Here is a 12,000-nt window from a genome sequence, read left to right on the forward strand (position 1 = left end):
GGGCCCAGCTCTTGTGTAGGTTAAGGAACGCCGAGAATAGATTATAGGGAAACAGTCTACCTTTCTTTACAAGGCCTTGTTTTACATCCCTGAAATCTCAGCTGCAGCTACTACAATGAGGTCCTGTTGTGGAAAGACCTGACCTTTTATCACCACTTAAGATCTAATTAATCCATACTGAAGCACAAAGATTTCCGTTGTACGTTAGGGTGAGGGGTCATAGAGACCTCTTTGTTCATCCTTAGACTTATACTTGTCAAGCGTTGGGGATAGAATTTTACCAAGCAAATTGGAAGGGAACAGATCAAATCCTTATCAGAAAGCCTAACTCATAGCTTTTAACAGAGTCCTTTACCCTTTACATGAAACACTATATTCAAGAGGAACAAACACGTAGTTCAGAGTGCCCAGAGAGTTAATGGGCAAAGCTTATATTCCGGGTGGCATAGAATCAGGACCATCACACCACGGTCAGCCAGACAGGGCGGCGGATCCTATAGAGTAGCTGAGTTACGACGACGTCTTTCCCAATGGCTTTCGTCCTCAGAACGGCCATGCAGTCTGTAGGGCTTTCCCTCTCCCTGCTAGGATGGGTTCTGGCCATTATCACAACCTATCTGCCCCACTGGAAGACCCTCAACCTGGAACTGAACGAGATGGAGAACTGGACCATGGGGCTCTGGGCATCCTGCGTCATCCAGGAGGAAGTGGGGAGGCAGTGTAAGACCTTTGACTCCTTCCTGGCCTTGCCAGCCGAACTCCAGAGCGCCAGGATCTTGATGTCTCTGTCCAATGGGCTGGGGCTGCTGGGGCTGCTGGCCTCTGGCTGTGGCCTGGACTGCTCGAGGCTTGGAGAGACACAGAAGAGTCTGAAGAGGAGATTGCTCGTCCTGGGAGGGCTCCTGCTCTGGACTTCGGGCGTGATGGTCCTGGTGCCTGTCTCCTGGGTGGCCCACAGGACGGTTCAGGAGTTCTGGGATGAGACCATGCCTGAGATTGTGCCCAGGTGGGAGTTCGGGGAAGCCCTCTTCCTGGGCTGGTTTGCTGGCTTCTGTCTTGTACTGGGGGGCTGTCTGCTGCACTGTGCAGCCTGCTCAAGCCCAGCTCCCCCAGCCTCGGGCCACTATGCAGTGGCAGGATTTCGAGACCATGGTTCATGCCTGGAAAACGGAAGTGCACAGCCTGAGGTATAAGCCGCCGCCAGCAGGGCAGAGTCACATCCTTTAGCTGCTGACTAAAGGTCTCTGTATGTAACTAAACTGTGCTGCTCACTTCTTTTTTTTTTTTAAATTCAATAACTGTTTTTTCTTTTGGGCTATACAAGAGGTTTGCCTCTCAAACCTGAAGGATGAAAGGAAGTCTATAAGGCAATTATGATGACGTCATGTAGCTATGTGAGGAAAAATGTCATTGATTTGGTTATTTAATCCAGCGTGTGCTGGCAATTGACCAGTATAGTCAGCCCAGTGCTCTGACGTATTCACTTTGTGGGAAAACTGTGTCGCTGTTTGTGGCGGGAAAGAATAATTACTTTCCACTTCCCAAAGAAAGTAACAGTCTGCACTCTTTCAAGCATTAGGAGAGCCACAGGCTAAAGCCAGTGGCCAGACGTCATCCAGGGTTTCTGCTCCTGCTGAGATGTTCCCAGGAAACGGCGGAACTCTCCCAGGACTTCAGGAAGCTGGATGTTCCTGGATGTTCTGGATGGACCACCAGAACCTTGTGGGCCTTTGCGATTTTTAAGTGGTAGCCACCAATCTCTGCCCTCACCTCTCTACTCAAAAGCTTCAAGTTTAAAAAGGAAGAAAAAAAAATCCCAGAGGAATTGTTTTCTTGTTATTTAGAGTATCAGTTCATTAGTCAGAAGGAAAACTTCTGTGTTCAGTGAAAAATGACCAACGTGGGGGTCGACAGTGGAGTGGAGAGCAACGATGTTGATTTTGACCCAAAGGCCCTCTTGCTTGTTTTTCCTACAGCCCAGGAAGCTATTTTCAGCAAAGAAGCAAAAAGAAAAAAAAAAGAAAAGAAAAGAAAAATTCCTCCAAATTCACATTCTCAAAGCCTGACATCCATTTATGGCTTATGCACGTGAGGGGGCCCAACACAAAGGCATGCAGATAAGTGAGACCCGACACTCAGTTCAGTATTGTTTCATGTGCTCTGGAATATGTGCAGCCAAAGAGACTTTTCAAAACAGGCCTGACTTCAAGTCTAGAGGGATTCCTGATAAGATTGATTTATTTGGTTAAGAAATACTTCTCTCTGAACCTTTTTTTTTTTCTTTTTTGCAAAGATGGGAACACCCAGTATTATCATACCACACGCACTGAAACCTGAAACTCTTTAACAGATGAAAATCTGACATGTGTAATTAGCGCAGCACAAAGCAGGAGGAGCTGAACCCAAACCTTCAATTAAACATTTTTTACATTCAGACTTAATTCTCCGGCTTGTTAGGAGCCTCGGGAATGTGAAAGCCAGGTAGAGCTTCACAAAGGAAGGATTAGCACAACTTGACCTCAGGGGTTCCCTGACAAAGTGCTCTGGAACAAACTTCGGCCCACGGGACACAAACACGGCCCCAGGCCACACCTTAGCATTACTGGTTCCTAGCGGCGTTTCCCTGTCCTCTCCTGAAACCTTTTCAACATGGAATCAAACAATGGTAAACCTGGCAGGCGTCCTCCTAGACACACAATGCAAAAGTATGTCTGAGCTCGGCAAGTGAGAAGTGTCACACTTTCCTGCAAGCTCGGGGCAGGCGTCGGGGCTGGCCCTGGCTCACAAGACGTTCTCATGGGCTTAGCTTTCCGGACGGCCGCGCAGTGGGCTGCGCTTCTGTTATCCCTGCTGGGATGGGTGTTAGCCTGCCTCACAAATTACTTGCCCCACTGGAAGAACCTCAACCTGGAACTGAACGAGATGGAGAACTGGACCATGGGGCTCTGGGCATCCTGCGTCATCCAGGAGGAAGTGGGGAGGCAGTGCAAAGCCTTCGACTCCTTCCTGGCTTTGCCAGCCGAACTCCAGAGCGCCAGGATCTTGATGTCTCTGTCGAATGGGCTGGGGCTGCTGGGGCTGCTGGCCTCTGGCTGTGGCCTGGACTGCTCGAGGCTTGGAGAGACCCAGAAGGGTCTGAAGAGGAGACTGCTCATCCTGGGAGGGCTCCTGCTCTGGACTTCGGGCGTGATGGTCCTGGTGCCTGTCTCCTGGGTGGCCCACAGGACGGTTCAGGAGTTCTGGGATGAGACCATGCCTGAGATTGTGCCCAGGTGGGAGTTCGGGGAAGCCCTCTTCCTGGGCTGGTTTGCTGGCTTCTGTCTTGTACTAGGGGGCTGTCTGCTGCACTGTGCAGCCTGCTCAAGCCCAGCTCCCCCAGCCTCGGGCCACTATGCAGTGGCAGGATTACCAGACTGTCAGCAACTGGAGCTGAAACATGCCAAGCCAGAAATCTAAGCCAGAGGGACCAGCGGCCTCTCCACAGCAGGCGCTTGCTCCAGCTGGACTTGGTAGGATCTCCTGCTATAATCACCCCCACTCCCTGTGATTTTGATTTTCTGAAACGTGTACTTCCTTTCTGTGACTATTAACTTCTTCCAATACAATTTCTTTCTATCACTGAGTAAAGGATTTCTGTTTTCTCTTTGGAGGCCAAATGAATCAGGACCTATTAATGTAATCAGTCCTTAATGAGCCTGAGCGTTTCATCAACCTTTAAAATAGGCTGTGACTGTACACACACAGGGAACAGGGAAATAAAGCATTCTATGAGCACTTCTGTAACTCTGACAGGATCATTCATGTGGAGAGGAACCATGTGGGATACACATGTGATGGCTGATGATATACTTTCGGGTGTCTACGATAACTTATGAAACTAAGGTTTCAGTGGATACTTATTTAAAATACATGACAACCAATGACAGTAAAAACAACAACATAAAACGCTTGCTTGGTCTTTAAGGGACTCAACGGGACACCCCCTTTTTAGAGACCTCAGTGTCTCTAGAGAGTCCTTCCCACATCAGAAACATCCATGCTTGCCTCTGGGCAGTCACCTTGGGTCCTGGGAATTCAGGTAGAATCTGCCACACAAAAGTGCACCTGCCTCTCTGTGCCCTGTGTTTCAGGGTGGGATGTCCTGCCTGCTTTGGCTCTGTGGCAGAGGACGGGACTGGTGTGTGTGGGCACAGTGCCCTCTGGGAGGGCTGCCTCCTTTTGAAGAACTCTGCCAGCTCAGGTAGTTTAACTAGGGACCGCATACTCGTCAGTCCCTGTTTTCCTTGGGAAATGAAAATACTCCATCTCATTTATCCTTGATGTACACAGTCTAAACAAGAACCATTCATGACAAACTTCTGGCTTGAGGAATTCTTCGTGGAACATTTTATATTTGCTTGGTACATGGTTCAAGTAGATTCTTGTATTTGTGCCAATCAGGGAAATTAACCGAACAATAAGAAACATTAAAATACAGTATTAGGAAATAGGTCTCTTTGTTTTAAAAAAAAAATCATCGAACTTATTTTCCATCCAGAAACACAGGGAAAGTGCCACCGTGCAAGGTCATCTGTGTGATGGATTTGCACACTTTTACAAACAGCACAAGTGAAAACAGAAACATATTCAGAATTTAACCTGATGAAATATTTAGTTCAGTCCTGAGATGATCATATTTAATATAACATAAATTCATAGCAAAACATTTTAAATGTACTGAATTTGTATGCTACGTAGACTCAGTTAAACTTTGTTCATTTGGCAAGTAATACCCTTCTTGTGCCTGTAACACTTGGGAGTCTGATCTATAAAACTGTAATAATATACTGATAATCCAAATGTGAGAGCTAAATAGTAAATCCTTTTTATCCTGTGCAGAATAAATTCTACCTTTAAAAATATTTTAATAATGTTAAAATTTGTATGTGTCCATATGGTTTTATGATGGAGTTAGTAAGATGCTTTTGGAGTCATGGGTTAATACAAATGTGAGAGCCTACAGAAAGCTGCCTGTAATGTTAGTACATACCACTATTGCTGACTTTTAGAGTGTGGGCAAAGGCTTCAACTAGAACGAGTCTCTCTCATGTTCGAAATGAACATGTTTTGTAAAAATAAAATCAAAGTCCCCCAGTCACAACTGTGAACTACCAGCCTGAGACACACTTTATTCTTTAATACTCATCTGAGACTTTTTGTATTACAAAAAGTTAGCAATAAATCTGATGAAGATCATAAAGCTGTAAATACTCCAATATAGCCTCTTGTAAGCCCAACATTTAAAATGGCCAGAACCAAACTATATATTAAACAGAACATAAATAAGACCGTAAATAAATAAATGAAAATAAAATTGTACGGTACAACTACACAAAACTCTATGAACATTTGTATGGGTCACACTACGATGCTGAAGACAGCTGACCTTTATTGAGCGCTATATTAAATAAAACCCTGCTGTTCACATTTGACCTTGACAAGGATGGATGGCACTCCAGCTTCCTCCAGTCACCCACAGGGCAGACCGGGCAGTCTGGAAGACTGGGCTCAGTCTGCCACGAGGCTGTTTTTTGTTCCAAGTAGTGCCAGGTCCAGTTACATCTTCTAAGAACTTGGGTATAAGCTGTGGAACATTTAGGGGGGAAACCGGTTGAAGTGTTAGGGTGCAGTAACTTGAAAACTGACGTTCTGGCTAAGTGTAAATTTTGATTCTGATAGAATGAACTTTCTAAAATATGCATAGATTCAGGAAGATAAAAATTCTTACTAATGAGGATTCCAGCAGAACATAACTCTTTTTTTTAAACAAACAGATCTTTTTCTTGCCTAACTTTCTTTTTTTTTAAATTCCTATAAAATTATTTTGCATTAAAAAATAAAAATAATTTAGCTTGCTATATAAGACGGCTCACCAAAACACGGCTTCTTCCAGTATGACAGACTAAGTATGGTTTAAATTACCTAAAAACTATGTATTTTAACACTTTTATGCTGGCAAAGCTATGCTGATCCTTTCTTTCTCTCTTTTAAAGAAGTGCCCGGGTCTGGTGAGTTAAAACCTAACCCGGAGAACAGGGCACTTTGACCAGTTTCTATCTCAAGCTTGTTTCCCCAGAAAATGTCTTTGTAAATGATGCAGTCCACGCTGCGAGTCCCCTCAGGCCCACCCTTTGCTTCTGCTTCTGACTGTGACACTGACAGAGTCCCCTCAAGATGGCAGCTGATAGATAAGGTCTATCTAGTAAGTTTGATCTCATGAGGGTGCACCCTGACCTCCGCTCTCACCTAGTGAATACGGGCGTGTCCCCTTTGCACCTCAGGCACTCCCGTTTGGGTCCTTACCTATGAGTGTCCCCTCTGCACTGCCATCAGAGCCCAGGGCCACCACGTGCTTCTCCCTGGCTTTGTCTTTATCCCTACGACAAAACCCGGTGTGGCCAGAAACGGACAAAACCCTGCAGCCACCCAAGGAGGAGGTGAGGTTCCTGAGTGTGCTTTTTGGGAGCTGGGGGCCCCTCCTTTTCTCTCTACAGTAGGAATATACCTTTGTTTTTCATATTCTTGTACTCAGCACTTCATACTTTGGCTTTCTTTAGACAAGTTTAGGAGAGCAGAAACAAGGTGGCCGGACACAGCCGACGGGAGGAACAGGGCACCTGTTTCGGGTGGACTCAGAGCAATGGGTGCTTGCTTGCATGCACTTTCGATGGGAAGTGCGGCTCTCTAGCTCAGGAGTGTGATGGGGTGCCAGGGTCACGGCTCCTGGACGGCTGCCTCCTGCAGTTGGCTCAGCAGGCCGAGCCCGGGCACCGGCCGCCTCTGTTCCGCTCTGCACAGTGGAACCCAGGGGTAACACATACCCGCTGCTGCACAACCCGTGTGGACCAGATCGCCCCGTTTTCATTCCTTCTGTGAATGGTCTGTCCTTCCCAAAGCATGTAAGAGTTACATTCAAAGTACTTTACAAATTAACCTGATGAAATCGGTGTGAAATCAAAGTTCTTCAAGAGTTGACATTGTGTTACAGGAAACAAAAGCCCCGCCCCCCCGACAAAAAAATAGAAAACAACAAAACAGTATAAAGGTTCAGTCTTGGACCCTCCCTCGGACAGTGGGCAGGTGAGAAGTCTTGTTAAGCCGCGAGGTCGCACGAGGTCACACGTCGTCAGCGGGCAGGGATGGGATGCTGATCTTCGCTCGTGTGAAGTAGGCAATCTTCTCCCTAGAGGGAGACAGGGAGGGAGAGCACCTCTCAGTGGGACCCCGGAAATCCTGAGCCCCAAGGCTGTCTCCACGATCCCAGAAACGGCACTTAAAGTCACAGGAGCCTTCATCGTTAATGTTTTCTTTTCAGAGCCACTTTTATTTAGTGTGTGTGTGTGTGTGTGTGTGTGTGTGTGTGTGTGTGTGTGTGAATGTGAGAGAGAGTGAGGAGAGGGAAGGGGAGGGAGAGTCTGTGTTGGGTGACGTGTGAGGAGGGCAGGGGCAGCTCATAGGAACTGGATTTCTCCTTCCACCACGTGGGTTCTAGGCACTGAATTCAGGTCAGCAGGCTTGGCGGCAAGCACCTCTGACCACTGAACCATCTTGCTGGCCCAAGCTGAGACGCTCTCTCAGGACTTCTCTCTACAAAACCTAAGCCAAAACTAAGATGGACATACACCAACAAAGAAAAGCTCCCTGTGATTTTCCTATCACTTGATCAACGGATACACAGGTCTCCGAGGCCCCGTGTCGCACTATCTGGGGACATTTTAATCCTTTTCTGTTTTGGTTCAGCCCCATGTCGCACTATCTGGGGACATTTTAATCCTTTTCTGTTTTGGTTCAGTGTCCATCAGTCTGTCCTTTCCAGGCCTTCAGCTCCAGGACCACACCAGTGCCTCTCCTGGTCACCTTGCTTGGGTGTGTCGCCCGTTTCCACCGCGGGGACCACCACACTGAACCCACAGGCTCTTCTTTTCCTCTCCGTGTGACCCTTAACCCCCCCTTAAGAGTCTGATTTCTGACTGTCCACTGGATGGAGTTACCTGGGCTGTACTAGAGCATGGTTAGCCCAGGCTATGCGGACGCAGGATGCAGGAAGTCCTCACTGTGAACGTCCTCCTCCCCTCTGCCTCAGTCTTGTCCTCTGTGCCGCCAATACCTGCCCCACAGGCTCCCTCTGAACCCAAAGCCGCAGCTGAAATCCTTCCGTGTGGCACTCAGGCCCTGACAAGCTCTCCTGTGAAGCTGGGGGGCTGGGCCTGACCCCCCAGGCTGGGTGGCTCTGTCTGTACTGCTCCCCACAGCCACCAAGCTAGTGCCTGAAGGTCTGGCGGGATCCTGCCACCATGGACTCCAGTGATGCCTTCCTTTGAGCTGACCTGTCAGCGCCTGTATACCTGGCCTCCACAGACTGAAATTCTTCCTATATGCTCTCATGATCCTTATTTATCCACAGGACACTGGACGAGCTCCACGTGGCATTATGGAACTCTGTCCTTTCAGACTGGAGGTCCTCTGGAGGAGCAGGAAGCGTGTGTTCTCTGGCTGTATTGTGGGGATCAGCACAGTACAAGGTGTGTCTGTGTGTGGAGGGAGAGGGACCCAAGGAATGTCCAGAAAATGAGTGGACAATGTCCCCCAAAGAGCTATGAACTTTTGTGTTCTTTCTACATCCTGGGCAAAGCTTTCTCAATGAGATGCACTCATGATGATCAGAGGTTCTGGGTTCTTGGGGAGACCGGCTCAGTGGGCGCCACCTCAGGATGGAGCACGTGTGCGACTACCTTCCCGCCAGGGACAGACACGGTGGCCCCTGTCCCTCAGTCCTGGGGTGACCCGCTGTGCAGTCCCACCACAGGAGGGCAAGACCACAAGCCGGCCCCACGAAGCCGGTTACCTGAAGGATTGCACCTGCCGGGGCACCTGCCGGCTCTGCTCCCGCAGCCGGCACACGTCCTTGGAGACCTGCCTCATCAGCTTCTCGGCGTTCAGGTCTTGCTTCTGCTCCTCCTTTGTCTGCTCAGCCTGGCGAAGGAAAGACACATCGGGCCACAGGTCAGCGTCTTGATGAGGAACCAGAGCCGTGCTGCAAGGCTAAGCTGGAGGGCAGGCCGCGCGGTCAAGCGCGTCTTTTGTTGGGCAGCGGGGACAATGCCCACATGCTCAGGGGCTGCCAAGGGGAGGAGGCGCCGCCTAATCCAGAGGCGAGTTCCTTTAACCACGTTGAAAATGTTTACATCTGGAAAGCCCGAGAACTCTCAAACACAAAACAACAACAAACACATAAAACTGAAAACCTCCCAGCCTCCCTCTAAGAAATTGAACCGGTAACGTTTTTTGGCAAATACACTCGCAAACTCCTTCCTGCCTCGCAGCCCCCTTTGCCCAGATTAGCCCGTTAAAGAGCTTCACTAAAGTGCACCCGACCTACTGGGCAATGGCACGTGTACCATTGGCACGTGAGCTCTGAGACCCTCACACAGGAACACACGTGTAACCTGCTAGGTGAAGGGACAGAGGGGACACCATCAGGGCCCACACCCCTTAGTCCCCGTCAGGCACGGAGTTCTCACTGCTGACGACACTGAGATATTCTGTATTATATATATACACTAATACAAATGGGCCGATAACATTGCTCACTAATGGCTGCTTCTGCATTGCATTCCTCTGCTCACCAAATCAGCAAATACGGACGGTCGCCTTCAGTAGGGATTGTCTACGTTAGTGGAGAAGATGGCAGACCCTGCGGCTGGTTGTCTGACTTCAAATTCCCTCTCGAGCACTTCCTGGCTATGAGTGTGAGTGAGGGATGTGGCAGACCTTGGGCCTTTGTTTCTTTGGGCGTAAGCACTTCAATGGGCGAATACACGTCAATCACTCGGAGTCCGAGTCAACACATCATTAAGCCTACTAACTACCTCAGTCCTTCGTCATTCCCGGTACATTATTCCTGTGGACTATGCACTCTCTCAGAAGGGAGAGTTGTGAGCAAAACAGATCATGTTTAATGAATGAGAAAAACAATAGGAAAGAGTAGAGAGTGTAATAATTGGAAAAATTAAAAGAATGTTAATGTTTTCTTGGGTTAACAAGCTTCTTTTTCAACTTAATATTAAAAATTATTTTTAAGAGTTAGGCATAGTGGGCCGGGTGGTGGTGGCGCACACCTTTAATCCCAGCACTCGGGAAGCAGAGCCAGGTGGATCTCTGTGAGTTCGAGGCCAGCCTTGACTACCAAGTGAGTCCCAGGAAAGGCGCAAAACTACACAGAGAACTCTGTCTCGAAAAACAAAACAAAACAAACAAACAAAAAAACCAAAAAAAAAGAGTTAGGCATAGTAACTTGGAAGGCTGACTAGGAAGATTCTAAATTTGGGACAGCCTGAGCTACATAGAGAGCTGCAGAAAAGCTTGGAGTATATAGAGAGGCTGCGTCTCAAAAACAAACCAACTGAATTAATAACTAAATAAAAATAAGAAGGCAGATGAGGTAGATCCTGTCTATAATTCAAGGATTCTGAAGGTTGCCATCACTTTAGGCTAGCCTGAGCTATATATTAAGCTCAAGATCCCCCGACCCCATTAATAAACAACACTAACAATCCTGATACAAGTAAAAAGACAAACAAGGGCCGGGGGGTGCGACGCTTTATCAGATTGGGAGCAGAAGCGGATCTTGTGAGTCGAGCTAGCTGTACCAAGTGAGTTCAGGAAAGCGCAAACTACAAGAAAACTGTCTGAAAAACAAAAACAAACAAACAAAAAAAAAAAGACAAACAAGGGGAAAAACCCAGAAAGAGAAAAATAAGTTAGGGTGCTTTTAGTTGGTAACAAAACTGAGCAGAAGGGGTCCCCACAATGCCCTAACCCAGCATGGCCGATCACACACATGCCTCTCCTCCTGGCCTCTTACATGTGTGCTGGGAATCCAAAGTCAGGTGGTCCTGTCTAAGTGACAAGCTTTAGAGTCACGGACTCACCTCCTCGGCCCGACTCTCGCTTTCTCTGTTGAGTCTGCATGTATGGCTTTGACCAAACACAGTTGAGTGTATATCTGGAATTATGACTTTGGCTCAGTGAGAAATGAGCAGTAACTAGATGACTGTACAGTGAGAGATGAGCAGTGACCAGATGACTGTACAGTGAGGGATGAGCAGTAACTAGATGACTGTACAGTGAGAGATGACAGTAACTAGATGACTGTACAGTGAGAGATGAGCAGTGACCAGAAGACTGTACAGTGAGGGATGAGCAGTGACTAGAAGACTGTACAGCGAGAGATGAGCAGTGACTAGATGACTGTGTACAGTGAGGGATGAGCAGTGACCAGATGACTGTGATATCGTGGGAGGTGAGCGGTAACTAGATGACTGTACTGTGAGAGATGAGCAGTGACTAGATGACTGTACAGTGAGAGATGACAGTAACTAGATGACTGTGATATCGTGGGAGGTGAGCGGTAACTAGTAACAGCAGAACAGTCACTACAATTCCTGGAGCTAACCAGTCCTTCATCTCTGCAGTTTTCTAGTTACCATTTCTAGCTTACTGAGGGCAACTGAGACCATGTACGTGACTCTGGACAGGGGAAACTACGGTATGTGGATTGGATTTGGCTTTCTTTTCTTTTTTTTGAAAGCTGCTTTAAGAGGACGGCTTCCACGGCAAATTTTGGTGTCCTTCGAGGGTACTTCCTTCCCGTCTCCCCAGGGCCTGGGAAGTGGGGCTGATCTAGCATGGCCTGGGGGCACTGCCTGGCCTGTGACAGGCTTCTGCTCCTCTCACACCAAGTGACAGACACACTGTCCTGTGAACGCACAGGGACTGCTCAGTCAGCTTCTTGCCGTCTTTTGGTCCATCTCCGGTCTACCAGTCCCCTTCCCCTCCTCAGGGAGTCGCCTCAAGGCCTTGGCCTGCCTCGCCTTCCTTCCTCAACAGCCGTTATGGGACTCGCTTGCTTTCTGCCTCCCCCAGAGCACCCGGGACTTTCAAGGGGAACAAGACCTAACA

General features: G+C 48.1%; 2 protein-coding genes across 3 annotated transcripts in view; one reads left to right on the forward strand and one right to left on the reverse strand.

Moving 5' to 3' along the window:
• Nucleotides 1-248: 248 nt before the first annotated feature.
• Nucleotides 249-3,622, forward strand: LOC114681187 (claudin-22). Of its 2 annotated transcripts, XM_028854533.2 has the most exons (2): nt 249-1,137; nt 3,404-3,622. In XM_028854533.2, exons 1-2 carry the CDS (start codon nt 531-533, stop codon nt 3,454-3,456), a joined length of 660 nt encoding a protein of 219 aa, XP_028710366.2. In that variant the 5' UTR covers nt 249-530; the 3' UTR covers nt 3,457-3,622. The 2 variants fall into 2 exon arrangements, with proteins under 2 accessions (XP_028710366.2, XP_028710369.1); XM_028854536.2 differs by lacking the exon at nt 249-1,137 and having other exon boundaries at nt 1,328-3,622.
• Nucleotides 3,623-4,385: 763 nt separating this feature from the next.
• The window catches only part of Wwc2 (WW and C2 domain containing 2), a 178,701-nt gene continuing 171,086 nt past the window's right edge, over nt 4,386-12,000 (reverse strand). Inside the window, exons 22-23 of the mRNA XM_028854535.2 lie at nt 8,885-9,012; nt 4,386-7,222 (exon numbers count right to left, since the gene is read on the reverse strand). Of these exons, the coding sequence (XP_028710368.1) occupies nt 7,156-7,222; nt 8,885-9,012 (195 nt within the window). The 3' untranslated portion in view covers nt 4,386-7,155. The remainder of the gene's footprint in view (nt 7,223-8,884; nt 9,013-12,000) is intronic.

This window comes from Peromyscus leucopus, chromosome 17 (assembly GCF_004664715.2).
Source record: "Peromyscus leucopus breed LL Stock chromosome 17, UCI_PerLeu_2.1, whole genome shotgun sequence".
NCBI classification, from domain to species: domain Eukaryota; kingdom Metazoa; phylum Chordata; class Mammalia; order Rodentia; family Cricetidae; genus Peromyscus; species Peromyscus leucopus.

What these genes read in the sequence shown, in the direction of transcription:
- LOC114681187 (XM_028854533.2), top strand. Translation starts at nt 531, where the DNA reads ATGGCTTTCGTCCTCAGAACGGCCATGCAGTCTGTAGGGCTTTCCCTC. An exon ending in GGGCCACTATGCAGTGGCAG is followed by an intron (nt 1,138 to 3,403) that starts GATTTCGAGACC and finishes ATGCAGTGGCAG; the next exon opens with GATTACCAGACTGTCAGCAA.